The sequence below is a fragment of the Vombatus ursinus genome, unplaced genomic scaffold, assembly GCF_900497805.2.
Source record: "Vombatus ursinus unplaced genomic scaffold, bare-nosed wombat genome assembly UNPS02014941.1, whole genome shotgun sequence".
Lineage (NCBI taxonomy): Eukaryota > Metazoa > Chordata > Mammalia > Diprotodontia > Vombatidae > Vombatus > Vombatus ursinus.
The window spans coordinates 9,118,840-9,136,574 of record NW_020954719.1 but is presented as its reverse complement, the minus strand read 5'-3'; the positions used below and the strand labels follow the sequence as shown (position 1 = coordinate 9,136,574).

At 41.9% G+C, this 17,735-nt stretch overlaps 1 protein-coding gene across 3 annotated transcripts; it reads left to right on the top strand.

Moving 5' to 3' along the window:
• The first annotated feature begins 1,972 nt into the window (after positions 1-1,972).
• On the top strand, positions 1,973-16,518 carry SMAGP (small cell adhesion glycoprotein). 3 transcript variants are annotated; one of them, XM_027844489.1, is made up of 5 exons: positions 1,973-2,290; positions 2,387-2,562; positions 3,461-3,531; positions 14,153-14,236; positions 15,682-16,518. In XM_027844489.1, exons 3-5 carry the CDS (start codon positions 3,498-3,500, stop codon positions 15,855-15,857), a joined length of 294 nt encoding a protein of 97 aa, XP_027700290.1. In that variant the 5' UTR covers positions 1,973-2,290; positions 2,387-2,562; positions 3,461-3,497; the 3' UTR covers positions 15,858-16,518. The 3 variants fall into 3 exon arrangements, with proteins under 3 accessions (XP_027700290.1, XP_027700291.1, XP_027700289.1); XM_027844490.1 differs by lacking the exon at positions 1,973-2,290 and having other exon boundaries at positions 2,341-2,562; positions 14,156-14,236; XM_027844488.1 differs by lacking the exon at positions 1,973-2,290 and having other exon boundaries at positions 2,343-2,562.
• The last annotated feature ends 1,217 nt before the right edge of the window (positions 16,519-17,735 follow it).

Sequence of the window (17,735 nt, the reverse complement as noted above, 5' to 3'; positions counted from 1 at the left end):
TGGTCTGGGACCAGAGTGATTTGGAGGTAAGGCTGGTCTTTAAGAGAAAAAAACCAAAACAACAACAAAAAAAGTTTCAGTGATTAAAATTTACATTGCCTTTGGCTGGTAAGAGTGAGATACCCTATGTGGAGACAGAAGCAAGAGAAGACACAAGGAAAGAAAGAAAGAAAGAAACATAAGGAAGGAAGGAAGGAAAGAAGAGAGAGAAGAGAAAGAAAGAAAGGAAAGAAGGAAGAAAGAAAAAGAAAGAAGGAAAGCAGCTGTCTTGCCCTACTGGAAGTTCTCTACTCATTTTCTCCTCTATAGCCATCTGGGTCCAGTTGCCAGATATGGATCAGGACAACTGGAGATGGCCCAGGATGCAGGCTTTTCCAAGCTGCTTGAAAAGGCTAAAGGGTCCAGGACACAAAAAAGGTTAGTCCAATCCTGTCACTTGAGGAGTCTGAGGAGATATTCTATCACGGAAAATACCACGCACATGTTACAGCCCCTCCCCTCCAGTCTAACTAATGTAATTATAACATATGAGGGACAGCAGTATGAGGCACTCACCTTTCAGACTTCAGTGTTTACTGGTTGTAAGAGTGTGCCCCTTTCAGACCTTGAGTGACCCATTGGCATAGTTAAGAGTCGGGAAACTGGGCTGAAGATTATAGCCCAAATTTCCTTTTCTCTGTCCACTCAGTGAGTAGACAGAATGTTTAAAAACAGAAGTCAACCCTTTTAACAATCTAGCTCAAGGAATTGAGACAGGAAGCTCTTGGGATTGCTTCTAAAAGTATTCTGCAAGAGAGTAGAAGGGAACATCTCTCTCTTCCCCACCATGGGCAATGACTTTATGAAAGTGACAGCAGAATTCAGTTGAAAGTCCAGTGCCCCAGCTGCTGGAGATGTCAACTGATCCCAAAGCTGGAGGGGTGGTGACTACAGGCAAGCAGCAAAGGAACACACATCAGAGATGCCCCCAGTGCACCAGCATTCATCAGGATCCAATGAAGCAGACTCCAGGGGAAACTGTGAGCCCAAAGTCTGTGGGAACAAGTGTTAGTATCAATGCACTGCAACACAAATTTCTTCTAACTGACATATGCCTTGGCTGGTTGTGTTCCCTACAAGTGTGCCTTAAGTGTGTAAATGCTGCATGTGTCCACTCTTGCCACTGATGCTCTGTGTAAAAGAGTATACACCAGATTTGTGAGGGATATCTTTTACTGGTACTAGTTTTTACTATGCCAAGCAGCCAATAAACATTTATTAAGTGCTACTGTGTGCCAAGCACTGTTCTGAGCAATAGAAATAGAAAAAAAAAAAGACTAAAGTCAGTCCCTGCCTTCAGGGAGCTCACAGTCCAATGAGGGAGAAGATATACAAACAACTATGGACAAACAAGACATGTGCAGGATAAATTGGAAAAAATCAACAGAAGGGAATGCATTAAAATTAAGGGGGATCCTGTCAAAGGTGGGTCTTTGGCTGAGACACTCCTCTCTGGAATGGACCTGGCTTGATCTGTGTTCATCCAAGGATGTAGATAACATACTTTACAAACCTTAAAGCCCTTAACCATCATTAGTACCTACTTTTAGCAGCATTTTATCATAGTTTGGGGGTTCCTGGAATCCTCTGTGAGTAAAATGCCTTGCCCTGTGTATGGATGTCAATGTTACTTCCCTAGGATTTACAGGCTAGCCCAATGGTGGCCTTAAGCCTGACTAGGGGAAATCCAGAACCCAGCCAGTGAGGGTGGGGCCCAGCCTGTCATGGGAGGAAGCAGTGGTCCCAGGAGGTAAGCAAAATGACTAGCAAAGAAGGAAAGGCAGCTCTTCCTGCCATGGGATGAGAGGAGGGTGAGGGAGGAAAGGAAGTCTGGCAGGGAGAGAGAAACTGGAAGGGCTGCCTTCAATGCTTTTTTCCTGTTCCACCCAGTCTGCCTATGCCTCTTTGACCACTGTAATTTTGGTCCCGCACAAAAGCTTTTCATCTGTTCCCTTTCATTTGTATTTCCCTGGTCTCCCTTTGTTCTCTGTTTCTGTGTCTTTGTCTCAATTTCAGATTCTGTCCCTGTCTGAGCCTCAGTTTCTCTATCTATAAAATGAGGGGTCTGGATTAGATGATCTCCAGGTCTCTCTTTTCCGGATCTACTAGCAAACATTCTAGGACTCTGGGTGTGTGTGTCGCTATCGGTCTCTTTTTAATTCCTGTGTATCTCTGTAGTGTCTCTCTCAGTCTCCCTCCTACTCTGAGTGGTGTGACTGGCCCTTTATCCCCAGCCAGTTAGACTGGAAAGGTGAGCAGGGCGGAGGAGGGAGGAGGCTGGGGGGCGGAGGGAAGGGAAGTTGCTTCTGGTCGCCTCACTCACTCCCAGTCACCTTTGCCACCGCAGGCACCACAGCCCGCAGTTTCTGAGGCTAGGGCACCAAGCGTGAACCTCTCCATCCCTCCTGTCCAACCGCTCAACTTTCCTTCTCCAAGGTCTCCGGAACCGAGCCAGGAGACACCCCAGAGCGGCCAGGTCCTCTCCCCATCTGGCTCCATCTGGGCTCTCCTCCACCTCTCCAGGTAAAGTGGGAAACGCGCTCCAGTCAGCTCTGCAGTGGGCTTACTACTCTGTTCAGGGGCAAGGAGGGACCAGAAGGGGAGCTCAGGGGATGGATCTAGGAGCACACACCACGTAAGCTCTGCTATTTGGGGACTTAATGGAGAAGGTAGGGGTGGGGAGGAAATAACCGGGCGGAGGTTAAATACTCAGGACTGGGAGTGGAAGGACCCGGGATGTGGGTTACGGGGTGAGGGTTTACGTTTCGAGGATTATATGGCTCCAGGGCAGAGGCGGCCCACAGTCAACTAGCGTGGTCTTGAGAGAGTGAGGACACTTTTTAGTACTATGGCATCCTAGGGACATGTGCCCCCCTCCCAACCGTCCCGACCCTCAGTCCACTTCAGGCTGTTGAAGGTGCCTGGGACCGAGTCTCCATCAGCTCTGTCCTGACACCTAGTGGACAATCTCCAGAGGGCCCATACTCCCCACCTAGGTTGTAGCCTTAGTGCCATTTTCAGAAACCAGCAAAGGAACTAGCTTACATATTTCCCTACGTTTCCCTTTCCAGATGAGTTAAAGTAAATGGGCAGCGTAGAGTTTGGACTTTGCTGGAATGCAAATGAAATTAACATAGATGCAATGAAAAGTGGGCCTCAGCCACGGTTGGAACTAGTCCAACTTCTTAAGTACACTCTCAGAGAGATATAACCAAAGACAGAAAAACAGAGAAATTTAGAGACACAGGAATGGACAGAGAATGAAATTTATTTCCCATGGACTGTTCCCCCTTCCTGTCTTCTGAGATGGAGAGGTTGGGAAAAGGAGTGGGTTTGAAGAAATACAGGGTAGAGCCAATTGAGAAACACCAAAGGCTCCAGACCCCTTTTCATTTTTTTTCTTCCATTCTCCTTTTTCCAGGAGTGAAGACTCTTATTGCACTTATACCACTGCCACCATGACGGGCCTCCCAACCTTCCCTCCCCCAAAAGGTAAGTTATGTCCCATTGAAGAGAGAACTCCCGTTCTTGGGGCTCCAGCCTAGGCTGAGGAGAAACCCCCAGCACTGGAATCTGACTCAAACCTACCTGACTTACCAAGGGGCAGCTCTCAGGTTAGCTTTGGGCCCAGGCAACTGAAACACACTTCTAGAGTCACGAAAACTAGCTAAAGGCAACTTTTAGGAGGCCTTTGTGGACTGACAGTGCACTAGTGAGTTCTCACTTTCTTGGAGAAGATTCTGTCCTGCCTCTGACCCTCACCTTCTGGTGACATCATTACCATTTTCAAAAACTCCATGCTCTTGAGAGGGAAATTTCCCTGCTAATATATTTAGGCCTAGTTTCTGCCCTCAAGTCTGCAGTGTAGTTAGGGAGATCAGGCTAATAAATGGGACACTTTTTAAAAAAATGATTTGTATTTTTATTGAAGCCTTTTGTTGTTATGGCACAATTCATTTCCATGTGTATCCCTCCCTCTTGTCCCACCCTGCAAACCATCCCTCTTAAAAAAGCTTTAAAAAGAAAGGGGAGGGTGGGGGATCATTTTAGCAAAACCAATCAATACACATCTAAGAGTGTATGCAATATTCCACCCTAATTGTCCTCCCCACCTCTGCAATGAAAAAAAGGAAGGTACATCTTCTCAATTGTTCTCTGGGGCCAAGCTTGGTCATTATAATAGCATTCAGCTATTTTTTTTCCTTCCTTCCATTTACAGTATTGCAGTTCAAATGAGATAATATTTGTAAAGCCCTATACCTGGCACATAGTAGGTGTTTAATAAACGCTCATTCTCTGCTTCCCATCCCTCCTTCCCTTCATTGTATAAATTGCTTTCTTGGTTCTATTTGCTTCATTTTGCATCAGTCTTTCTATGCTTCTCTGAATTTTTCATGTTCTTTTTTTATGGTGCATATATTTTATCATTTTCATGTACCACAATTTGTTTAGCCATCAGATTCATGTGCCCAATCAATGGGTACCTCCTCCTTTGTTTCTCAATTCTTTGCTACCACAAAAAGTGCTGCCATGAATAGTTTGTTATGTATAGGACCTTTCTATCTTTGACCTCCTTAGGGTATGTGAATAGCAACAGTGGGAACTCTATGTTAAAGGGTATGGACAGTTTAGTCATTTTTTTTTTAGCATAACCCCAAATTGCTTTCCGGAATGGGCAGACCAGTTCACCATTCCAACAAGAGTATGCCTGTCATCCATGGGACACAATTAAAGAGCAGTTGAAGACAGTATATGATTCTGGTTATGAGGTTAGGACTGTAAGTATAATAGTGGTGGAGAGAAGAGAGAAGTTAATGTCAGCTGAAATACAAAAAAAAAGCTTCCTAGAGGGAGGGTGTGGGACTTGGGTTGAGCCCTGAAGACTTTGTCTGCTGTCAGGGGAGAGCATTCCTGCCTGAGATCATGGGATCAGAGATTAGAGATAGGAAGGACCTTAGAGATCATTGAATCAAAAACCTCATTTTTTACCAATTAGAAACGGAGACTGAACTAGGTTAAGTGACTTGCCCAGGGTCACACAAGGGGGAAAGGAACCAGCATTTATTAAGTACCTACTATGTATCAGGCACTGTGCTAACTAAGTGCCTAACAAATGCTATTTCATTTGCAATGATATTTTGAGATAATGCATAGGTGTTAAATGGCATAATCAACATTCCAACTCGGGTCCTCCTGCTGGAAATCCAGTGCCCTTTAGTTGGTCATAAACTAAGAGCTGGAAGTATGTTGTGGGGAGGAGGAGGGGAATGGGTAGAGGACAATGGTAGACTAGCCTCACTGGAGCCTAAGGGATTTGCATGTGGAATGAGGAGTGGGGAATGAAGTTGAATAGGCCTTGGAAGTCAAACAGATCTGGCTGACAAGTATCCATTTGATACAATAGTCAATGGAGAGCTACTATTGTGTAGGGAATGATAAAAAAAAAATTTAGATTTGCACAGACTTTAAAATGAAGAATTTAACAGACTGAGCCCTTTGAAAGCTCACTTTCTGAGACAAATTCACAACCACAGGCCTTCAATTCGTACAAAATGCAGAAGAGGAAACAAGATTAAACCCAGTTTAGGAAGTGAAGGTTACAGGCAGGGCAAAGGATCAGTGCACGGAGGTGGTTCAACTTTCAGGTTCCAATCTAGCCACCAGAGAGGTTTCCTATTGAAAGGATAGGATCGTCCACTTCCCAGGAATCTCATATGCCACCTAGGCTTTACCCACCCTCCTGACTGGTCATCATCCCAATCTGTTTATGTCATGCTCTGCCCCATAGGTGGGTGCCTAATAATTCTGGGAGAAAATATAGGCAGCCCCCTAGTAGAGAAGGGGACCTAGAAGCCATCTGCCAGCGAGCCAGTATCAAGCCAAGAAGGTTAGCAAATCCAGTGGTAAAGGATCAGACGCTATGGTGATAAGAGCTTTAGTGCGACTCAGGAATGAGAGAGACAAAGAAACCCGACTGGTAACTGGGTTAACAACAAAAAGAGGCAAATGAGTTAAAGTGCCCTACAAATTCATTTTGCTATTGGTTACAACCTAGCCTGGATTGAGATTGGGATGGTTCCCAAATGCTTTCATCACCCTCTCCTCATTTAAATTTTTTTCTAGTGTAGCAGGACTTCCACACCCCAGAAAGAAGGAACATGATCTTTTTCATTTATTGGGACAAGGAGAAAGGAGGGGTAACTAGGTGGAAGAATTTGACCATGGGAAAAGTGATAAATTAAATGGCCAATTGGTTAACATTCTGGCTAACAATCCATACAAACATTTATTAGGCACCTTCTGTGTACCTGACCTTGCAGATACAAAAAAAAAAAAAGACAGATCCTGCTGTCAAGGAGGTTACATTATACCAAAGGTGAGGGGGTGGGATGGGAAATAGAACATCTAACCAGGTAAACATCACACCTTAATTTTAGGAAGAGGGAGAGACCGTGAGCTTCTGTCGGGATCCGGAAAGGTTTCTGGCACATGAGCTGAGTCTTGAAAGAAGTTAGAAATTCTAGGGGGAAAGGGGAAATGAACTGTAGGCATGAGGCTTCAAAGATAGGAGGTAGCAGATTGAGGACTGTGTTCAAGAAACCACTAGGAAGCCAGAAACTGCAAGGAGGGGGGAAATGTGCAATAAGCCTACAAAGGTAGACGGGAGCTATATAGCCAAAGGCTTTAAATGTCTTGCTCAGAGGTTTGTGTTTTATCCTAAAGGTAATGGGGAGCCACCAAAGATTCTTGAGCAGGAAAATGGCATGGTCAAACTTGTGTTTATTTTTTTGCCTATTTTTGTATTCCTAGGGCTTAGTACAGGGCCTAGTATATAGTAGGTATTTATAAATGTTTATTAATTGACTGATTGGTTATATTATCTTGTCCTAGAGGCAATTGGGGATAACTAGAATTGATTCCCTCATCACATTTACAATTAGGCCCCACTTTTTCCTGGATCTCTCTTTTGTCTAATCCAGATACTTTTTCCATCTTTCTCTTTAGAGCCTTTTCTTCTATAAGCTATAAACTTATCCGTGAGTCTCAAGTGTGGTGGTTCTATTGTCCTTGATGGTAAAATAAATAAATAAAATTCTTACAAAAATCTTAGCGAATCTCTTCTGATTTTTTTGTTTGGTTTTGGTTTTGATTTTGCTGTTTGTTGATCTTTTATTTTTCATCTTTAAATGCCCTCAGGTTGACCTTGCTCCATTGTGTTTTTGACCAAGCTTTCTTTAAACTGGTTCTACTTTCAACTACTGTTATACAACTAGGTATCACCTTGGAGGTGAGAAGTAGTGCTAAGGAGCTCAGGGTCAGTGAGTGTCAGTTCCTGGTCTTGGAGGGATTTTTTTTCCTTCTTTCGAATTCTGGAGGTCCTAGACCATAGAAACAGCAGAAGTTGCTTTATCTTTGTTGCATAATTTTTGTTTTAGAGAGGTCTGAGAGGTCATGAGGATTGGAGAAAATTCATAGTCTACCATCTTGTTGCTCACGGGATCCACCCATTCTTTTCTTTTTTTCATTTTCTCTTCAAAAAAACCATTATTTATTTTCAACTTTCTTTTTTTTTAATTGAGTTCCAAATTCTCTCCCTCTCTTCTACCCCTCCCCACCCACAGAGAAGATAAGCAATATGGTATCAATTATACATGTGAAATCATGCAAAACATAGTTCCATATTAGCCATATCACAAAAAAAGCAAAACAAAGAAAGTGAGAAAATTATACTTCAGTTCGCACTCGGAGTTTTTCACTTCTCTCTGGAGGTGGATAGCATTTTTTCATCATGAGTCCTTTGGAATTGTCTTGGATCATTGTATCAATCAGAATAGTTAAGTCTTTTAGTTGATCATAATTACAACAATGCTGTTGCTTTGTACAATGATCTCCTGGTTTTGTTCACTTTACTTTGCATCAGTTCATATAGATCTTCTTGTGTTTTTCTGACACCACCCCCATCATTTCTTACAGAACAATAGTATTCCATTGCAATCATATGTCACAACTTGTACGGTCATTCCCCAATGGATGAGCATCCCCTCAGTTTCCAATTCTTTGCCACCACAGAAAGAACTGCTGTAAATATTTTTGTACATATAGATCCTTTACATTTTTCTTTGATCCCTTTGGGGTACAGACTTGGTAGTGGTATTACTGGGTCAAAGGGTATGCACAGTTTTATAGTCCTTTGGGCTTAATTACAAATTGTTGTCCAGAATGGTTGGACCAGTTCACAATTCCCACCAACAGTTCATTAGTGTACCTATTTTACCTCATCCTCAAACATTTGTCATTTCTGATGGGTTAGGTGGTACCTCAGAATTCTTTTAATTTGCATTTCTCTAATCAGTAATTTGGAGCATTTTTTCACATGACTATAGATAGTTTTGATTTCCTTTTCTGAAAACTTCCTGTTTATATCGTTTAACCATTTATTACTTGGGGAATGGCTCTCATTTTTATAAATTTGACTGAGTTCCCTATCTATTTGAGACATGAGGCCTTTATCAAAGAAATTTGCTATAAAAATTTGTAATACTACTTTATTATCTACGGTTCATTGTTCAGTTGTGCCTGACTCCTCTTGACCATATTTGGGGTTTTCTTGGCAAAGATCCTGGAGCTAGTTCTTTCTCCAGCTCATTTTACAGATGAGGAACTGAGACAAATAAGGTTCAATGACTTGCCCAGGGTCACACAGCTGGTGTCTGAGGCCAGATTTGAATTCAGAAAGATGAGTTTTCCTGACTACAGGGTTGGCACTCTGTCCACTGTGCCACCTACCTATCCCCATTGTCTATGGTACCATCGAGAAAATGTAGTTTCGTTGATTATCTCTTTTAAACGGGTCTATTTTTGCTTTTGCTTTGTCTGAGATCATGATTGCTACCCCTGCCTTTTTTACTTCAGCTGAAGCATAATAGATTCTGCTCCATTGTTTTAACTCTGTGTGTATCTTTCTGTTTCAAATGTGTTTGTTGTAAACAAGATATTGTTGGATTCTAGTTTCTAATCCATTCTGCTAGTTTCCATTATATGGATGAGCTCATCCCATTCACATTCACAGTTTTGATAACTATGTATTTCCCTCCATTCCACTTTCTTCTGTTTATCCTTTTCTCTCTGTTTTTATCCTGTTTCTCCCCAAAAGTCTGTTTTGCTTCTGACCACTGCCTCCTTTAATCCACCCTCCATTTTATCACCCCCTTCCCCCTTTCTCTTACCTTTTTCCCTTCCTATTTCCCTATTGGGTAAGATAGATTCCTATACCCAACTGATTGGACACATATGTATTCTTCCCTCCTTGAACCAATTCCAATGAGAGTGAGGTTCAAGCATTGCCTGCCCCTCCACTTCCTTGTGCACCTCTTTTAGGTGAGAAAAATTCCCCATTGTACTTCTCCCCTCCCCTTTCTCCCAGTGCATCCCTCCTTCTCAGTTCTTCACTTTTTTTTTAGATCATACCAACATAATTAACTCACACTCATGCCATCTCCTTCTAAGTCCCTAGAGTTAGACTTCTAGACCCCTTTTCATCAGGAATGCTTAAAAGTCCTCTATTTCATTAAATAATCCCCTGAAGGATTAAACTCAGTTGTTGTTTTTTTTTTGGTGAGGCAATTGGGGTTAAGTAACTTGCCCAGGGTCACACAACTAGTAAGTGTCAAGTAAGTGTCAAATGTCTGAGGCCGGATTTGAACTCAGGTCCTCTTGACTCCAGGGCCAGAGCTCTATCCACTACGCCACCTAGCTTCCCCAAACTCAGTTTTACCAGATACTACAGACTATGATATTCCAAGCCCTCTACTCCTTTAACATGGAAGCTGCTAAATCTTGTGTGATTCTGACTGTTGGCTCCATGATACTTGAATTGTTTCTTTCTGGCTGCTTGCAGTATTTTCTCCTTAACCTGAGAGCTCTGGAATTTGACTATAATTTCCTGGGCATTTTCATTTGAGGAATCTCTTTCAGGGGGTGATCAGCAGATTCTTTCAGCAGTAGCTTTTTATGGTCAAGTTTGTTTTGTGTTTTGCTTTGTTTTTTGCTCATTTTCCCAGTCTAGTTCTTGTCTTTAAACTTTCTATTAGAATTAATTATTAGTATTTCTATTAGGTTCTATTCACCTGGGGCTGTGGAGACACCGTCCCAATCTTAAGGCTTTTTCATACTGCTGTTTTCAGAGCTAATTATGGGGGTCTGTAAGTTTTCAGTGCTTCCTAGGTGATGTGACCCCAGGAGAGATGTCACAGCTTTCTGGGTCTGCACTCTGATCTTTTCCCAGGAAGGGCTTCTGCTTCCCTGCAGCCACAAGTGCTAATGGTCCTGGAACTGTGACCAGGTCCCCTACTCTTCTACAGCCTGAACTGTCGCTCTCCTCTCTGCCTTGGAACTGACTGCATACGGTCAATAGAGTTGCCAATCAGTGCCAGCAAAGAGGTCTTCTGTAATCTCTTTCTAACCAGTTTTCCAACCCCATTACTCTTTCCAAGCTAAGAGTTCCTGAAGCTGCTGATGCTGCTGTTTCAGCCAACCCACTGATGGCTGCCTCCACTTGTGCTCCAGGCCAATCCCCACCCCAGTGTCACAGACCTCACCCTCTGACCTACTAAGTTGTCTTAGGCTGGAAAAATATCTCACCTTGACCTTTTGTTGGCTCTGCTGCTCCAAAATTTGATTTGAGGTGTTAAAGTTATTTGGAAAGGAATGTTGAAAGAGTTCAATTAAGTTGCTGTCTCTACCCCACTATCTTGGCTCTCTTTCATTCTCTTCTTAAGATCATCAACACATAACAGAATTATTCCCAGACCTTGTCTAATTGAACTCCCTCCATAATCCTGGATGGTGATAGGATTCAGAAGGGACAAATCTATCATTTACCTATATCTGAGTGTAATCAGTTTACCTTTGTTTAGTCCTTTATCATTGTTCATCTGTGTTTACCATTTTATGTTTCTCTTTACTCTTGTGTTTGAGTTTCAGAGTTTCTCCATAGCTCTGATCTTTTTTTTTCTCATCAGGAATGCTTGGAATTCCCTTATTTCATTAAAGTTTCATTTACCTCTGCTGCAGCATTATAATCAGTTTCGCTGGGTAAGTTATTCTTGGGTGTAAGCCCATGTCCTTTTCCTTATAGAATATTGCATTCCAATCTTCCCATTCTTTCATAGTGGTGGCTGCTGAAACATGTGTGATCCTGACTGTGGCTCCTTGGTACTTTAATTCTTTCATTCTGGCTGCTTGCAGTATTTTTTTTCTTTGACCTGGAAGTTCTGGATTTTGGTTATAATGTTCCTCGGAGTTTTCATTTTGGAGTTTCTTTCAGGAAGTGATTGGTGGATTCTGTTTGTTTCCCTTTTCCCTCTGCTACTAGAAGATCTGGACAGTTTTAAGATAAAATAAAATGTCTGGGCTCTTTTTTGGGTTATGGCATTCAGTTAGTCTAATGATTCTTAATTTTTTTTTCTCCTCAATCTGTTTTCCAAGTTAATAGTTTTTGCCTGGCAGTAAGTTTTGTTATATCTTGATGATCTAAAGAAAAGAATGGTAAGAGAAGGGGAGAGGAGTCCATTGGGTGGAGGGTGGGGTTGGGGAGTAAGCTTACTTATATTTTCTCCTATTTTTTTCACCTTTTGCCTTTAATATTTCTTGTTGCCTTATGGTGTCATTGCTTTGTGTTAAAATTCTAGAATGTCTTCATCTTTCTCTACTTTATGGATATGTGAATGGTTAGAAGGAGAAAGGGAAATTGGGTAGGGGAGGTAGGGCCAGAAATAAAGCTAATGAGGTCATCTTCAATGATTCTTTTTTTTTTTCTTTTTGGTGAGGCAATTGGGGTGAAGTGACTTGCCCAGGGTCACACAGCTAGTAAGTGTTAAGTGTCTGAGGCTGGATTTGAACTCAGGTCCTCCTGACTCCAAGGTCAGAGCTCTATTCACTGCGCCACCTAGCTGTCCCTCTTCAATGATTCTTAACATCACTTCCAGCTCTCAATTAGATTCTATGATTTCTGTTATTGTTGCTTGATACTAGATAAACATGCATATACCCACACATATATACATTTGTATACATATAAGTGTGTGTGTGTGTATACTACCCTGTTTCTTGCTACTCCTAACTCCCCCTCCCCAGCCTCTACTTGTGTGCTCCATTCCTTCTGGGTCAGGGTCCTAATTAGTTCCTTAAGGTAGTCCATACTAACATACTAGTGGGATAAGGTTAGAAACCTCTCTTCTCTTAGAGGTGACATATCCCAAGGGTATTTTAACAGGGCACTTCTAGAGAAAATGCTCCCACCTATGCTGTGTACCTCTAAAAGTTTCAGGCTAGGAATGAGGGAAGGGCAAGGAGTCATTGTGATGTCATAGGCTTTGAGAAGAGTTAGATTTTGGAGTGAAGGGTGGGATTAGTTGGGAAAAGGAACTTAAAATCCAAAGTGAGAGTAAGGCATCAAGGTGCACAAGAAGGGATGTAATACTAAGAGGTAAAGGACCTTGGGCAAATCATTTCACCTGTTTCATCTGTAACATAATACCTTCACATTTATAGTTTATCGTTTGTATAGCACTTTATGATTCCAGCTGTAAAATGGGATAATAATAGTAGCTACCTCCCAGGGCTGTTGTGAAGATCAAATAATATTTCTAAAGCAGTTAGCATTGTTCCTGGCACATAGTAGGCACTTAATTAATGTTTCCTTCTTTTCCTTCTTGGAGCTTTCCTTGCAACCCTGTGAAGTTATGTAGATACTGTCCCCTTTTACAGAGTAAAATCTTTGTAAAGTAAGATTGCTGCTCATAAGATATCTTGGGGTTTACAAGCTAGATTTTTTTTCTTAAGGATCATGCCTTAAACCCAAATCACTCTGGCTCTCATTGATTGGCCAACAATAAATAGGTCCCAGACCAAGCCCCACTTGGTCATTGTTTGGGCTCCACTGGCTCAGAGTAGCAATTATTTCTCTTTTGGCCAGAAACCCTGAGGGTGTTCCTCTCCCAGACTGATTTTTTTAAAAAAATTTTTTTCATTGACTAGGTAAATAGAGGCCATTCTCTGGCTCATTTCTTACCTGACCTTAATCACTGAATAGGTGTTGCCTCAGTGAAATGGGGACCTGTTAAAGAAGTTAGCTTAAAAAGGCCAAGGTCTCCCACTGCATACAGGGCCACCTCCAGTCATCCTGGTCTATATCTGGCCACTGGACCGACCAGATGGCTCCAGAGGAGAAAGTGAGGCTGGTGACTTTGCACAGCCCTCCCTCACCTAAATCCAATTGACTTGCAAGTCATGGCATCACCTTCCTGATGTCATGGTCCTCTTCAAGAATGAAAGACAAACAACAACAACAACCTGAAGTTTTCCTTGCAAACCTATGAGGTTGTGTAAATATTGTCCCATTTTACAGAGTAGGAAACGGTGGCTGAGAGAGGTAATTTGACTTTCCTAGAATCAGGAGTCACATGAAAATTTTTTGAGTCTTGAACTCCAGTGTTCATTCCACTTAATCAGGATCTACATCTCCAGAAATGTGGGGATTCAGCTAAGCGATCCTCCAGCCTTTCCAGCCCCGTAATTCTGCGAAATTGGCCCTAGAGAAGAATTGAGAAAATGCACTTCTCTTTTGGCAGAGGTGAAGGACTATAGGTACAGAATTTTACATATATTGTCAGACATGGTAAATATTTTGATTGGTTTTCTTGAACCGCCTTTCCTCCCTTTTTTTTTTTAGGCAATTGGGGTTAAGTCACTTGCCCAGGGTCACACAGCTAGTAAGTGTCAAGTGTTTGGTCTGAGGCCGGATTTGGACTCAGGTCCTCCTGACTTCAGGGCCGGTGCTCTATCCACTGCACCACCTAGCTGCTCTCCCCCCTTCTTTTAAAATAATTGCTTCAAAGAATAGCTTGATTGGAAGGGGACAGGGAAGAAACAGATTCAGAAATGAAGGCAATGTAAAAATAAAAATCTAAACAAAAATCAAGATATGATGTGGAAGATGATTGGGAAGCTGGAACTATTTCTTCAGTAGCAGAGAGAAGGAAAGAAGGAATATAAACAGCACCTATTCCTATATTAACTGTATTTTCTTTGCCCCCTCTTCTGAATATGCCAGCAGAAGAACTGATGTCCACTCCACTCCTACCAGCCACTGAAACCCTGACTCCTACAGCTGTTGCCAACACTGCAGTCATTGCAGGTAAGGAAGCCACTGGGACCAAGGGCTCTTTTTTAGGTCCCCCCCCCAAAAAAAGATGGTTTGAGTGTTCACAGCAGAGACCCAGGGGATATAGAGAAAGCAGGTTCTGATGCCAGTAGCCAAATGCCCAGAGATGGTCCAGCCAATGGGAACCTATGGCCTTTTTCTCAACCATACCATAGTTACTGAGCAATGATTGGCAGGTTTCTGCACGGGGGTCATTATGCAATCTTTCCCTCTCACACTTAGTTCAATATTTTGAGGCTCTATTAACCAAATGATGATCCTCTCAAAAGTTGGCTATATTGGTCTTCAAAGATGAAATACTATCTACAGCCAAGCCTATGTAAATGCATAGTTATTATTATTATTCCCAAATGAAAATTATAGTTTGACTTGCTAATTTCATTGTCAGGAATATATCCTCAGGGTGTTACCAAAAAGAAAAAAAAAGCTATCTGTTCAAAGATATTTATAGCAGCGTTATTGCGGGAGGGAAAGAAAACCACAAGCAACCTGAATATTTAGGAATAGGGGAGTGGTTACATAAATTGCAGCATACTAAAGGGATATTATAATTAAAGTTAGTGTGAGAAATTTAAAGAAATCCGGAAAGAAATAACTAAACAATGTACATTTAAAAAGTAGAACAGAGCACATCCTAATTCCAACTGGGATTGAACTCATGCGCCAGTTAGTCTGATCGAGACTTATGGATTATAACATTTTAATACACTGAAACTCATGTTTAAATGTAATCGCTGCAAAACAATTGTAATTACTGCCATTAAATTCATAATAAATAACTTAAGCTTGGGGGGGAGAGGAAATCAAATGATGGATTTGGAGGTGGGCAGGTAGACATATCAACCCCCAGGAGTTGTTGGGTTGACATTATATCGGCATGAACAAGTTATCCTGTGTGTTGCTGTTTGTGAGCAAATTAGGGAGCAGATGGAAGGAAGGCTAGGAGGGCTCAACAAAACTACCACAGAAGATTAACTATGGCTTTGGAAAACCCTTCCTGTTGAGATAAACTGTTTCCTGTTTCCCTCCTTCCTGTTCTGTCAGAGTCATCAGCAGCTGGCTGGGACCTGCTTTTTAACTCATTCAGGGAAGCATATCCTTGTCTCTTGAACACAAGGATTAAGGCTGCAGTTTTCATGGAAACCAGGCAGCGAACATACAGGAAGTCAAGCTGCAGAACTAATAGCCATTCTTTGTCGGGGACTTGGTGAGGTTTGCTTAGATTGATGCTGGCTTTCATGGGAGGAGGAGACGGGAGGAAGAAGAATTGATTTATAGGAAAAGAGAGGCAGAAGACAAAAGCAAAATTTGGGGAAAAGAGGGAAAATGGCAGGACCCATGCAGGTTGGTTCCTCTATGAAATGATAGGTAAATAAATAACCCTTCCAGAATCTTATGTCTCCTCTCTTCTTTCCAAGTTGTTATCACAGTGGTCTTCATCACCCTGCTCTCAGTCCTGATCGTCATCATCATTTACCTGTACAAGAACAAAGGCAGCTATATCACCTATGAGCCCCCAGAAGGAGAAGCCAGCGCAACTCTGCAAATGGAGAATGACTCAGTCCAAGAGAAGAAGGAGGAGTATTTCATCTGATGACTCCAAGGTTCCCAAAGAACACCTCTGGCCTCTAAGTGCAAGACTGAGTGCTTAATTTATTAGGTGAAAGACGCATCTGAAGCCAGAGAGAGGTGGTGACAATGGGCAAGTCTATGCTTTCTCCAGGTCAGGATCCAGGGACACTCTCGACCTGAGTGCCAGCAACAGAGACCAAGGGGACAAAGGGAAGTAAAGAAAGCAGATTTTGATGCCGTTAGCTAGACTTCTTTCATGGATCTTAATGTCATAGGCCAAATGGTCTTTATAACTAGACAGGGTAGGACTAACCCACTGGGCATATGGGCATTTACCCAGTAAGTTCCTGTACTCTTATCTGGTGAGGCAATAGTGATGGGAGTTGCCTGAACCCATTCCATACTCTGCCTCCTAGCTGCATCACGTAACTCATGAAGAATCATAATCACTGGTCCCAAAAAATTACTTGGCATCCTGATAACTAGTGCAGCCGCTTGGGGAGGGGCATGGTGACTGGTGGTGATGGTGGTAATAATCAACACATTAACTGACTTCACCTGCTAGTATCTGGGCCATACGCTTTCCTCAAACCCCCTGCTTCCCAGCCCACTCTCTTATTCTCAATCCAATCTTGTATTTGTAACGTTTTTTTATCAGAATTAAAACTTTTCATTACATGAGATTTTGATTCTCATTTACAAGAGACAGAGTAATAATCAGCACTAAATTATCCACATTTGGGATTTATCTGTCCCAAATCTGGACAGATCTGGAGCTTATATTCCTAGAGCAAGTAGGAGTATAAAGTACATAAGCAGACAATCCAATATGTGCATATTTACTTAGCTATAAATTATATACATGTAATACAGTACCAAATGTATATACATATATTATAAAAATGGCACCAAAAAAGACATTAAAAAGGATGAGATAAAAATGAAATAACATAGGGAGCCACTGAAGGTTTTTTGGGGTTTTTCAGAGTTAAGGGTAGACATGGTCAAACATGTGGTTTAGGAAAATCACTTTGATAACTATTTGTGAAGCATGGATTTGAAATAGTGCAGAGAATGGAGGTAGGTACTTCTACCTAAAATAGCTTCTTGAATAGAGGCAGTGGACTAGCTCCCATATGCTTACTCTAGCAAAAAATAAATAAATAAATAAATAAATAAACTAAAAATAGTAACAGATCAAATAATGATCAAGAAATTCAATGATAAATAACAGTAAGTGATTTCATCAAGCTAGAACTGGACAAAACATCAGAAATCTATGGCCAATAGGAAATAGGGACCACCAGAAATCCCAGGGCTAGCACAGGTAACCAAGACCAAAGCATGACCCCAGAGACTGGCCAGGGACATCTGAGCCTGTAAGAGGCAACAAGAAAGAGAAAAACCAGTCTTTTTAGAAACCCACACAGTGGACCTTGAGAGCAACGTGGAGCTTCAACATTCAGTCTAAGCAAGACAATATACAGACTTGGATACTATAGCTCTGAGGTCCATAGTACTCTGTCCTGAAATGCCAAAGAAGGTCGTGAAGTCATCATTCTGAACCTCAATGATATGTGTGGAGCCTAAAACCTAACAGCACTCTTAGTTTAGACACCCCCACCCCTGGAGATGGGAGTCAGCAGATGAATCCTGGTGCCCCAAACTAACCAAGTAGGACTAACCATGCCCCACCCAAAAGTACAGGAAGAGTAAGTCCTGGCCCTAATCTAGCCCTAGCACAAAGCCCCAACTTGGAACTGAGGCTGGATATCTAAGTGAACAGAAGAAGACATCAATCATTGTAAAGAACTATTTGATCCAGAAATACCCAAAAATCCAAATTAGAAGAAGAGAGAGTAACTAAGCAACTGTTAAGTAGAGACTCAAAGGAAAAAAA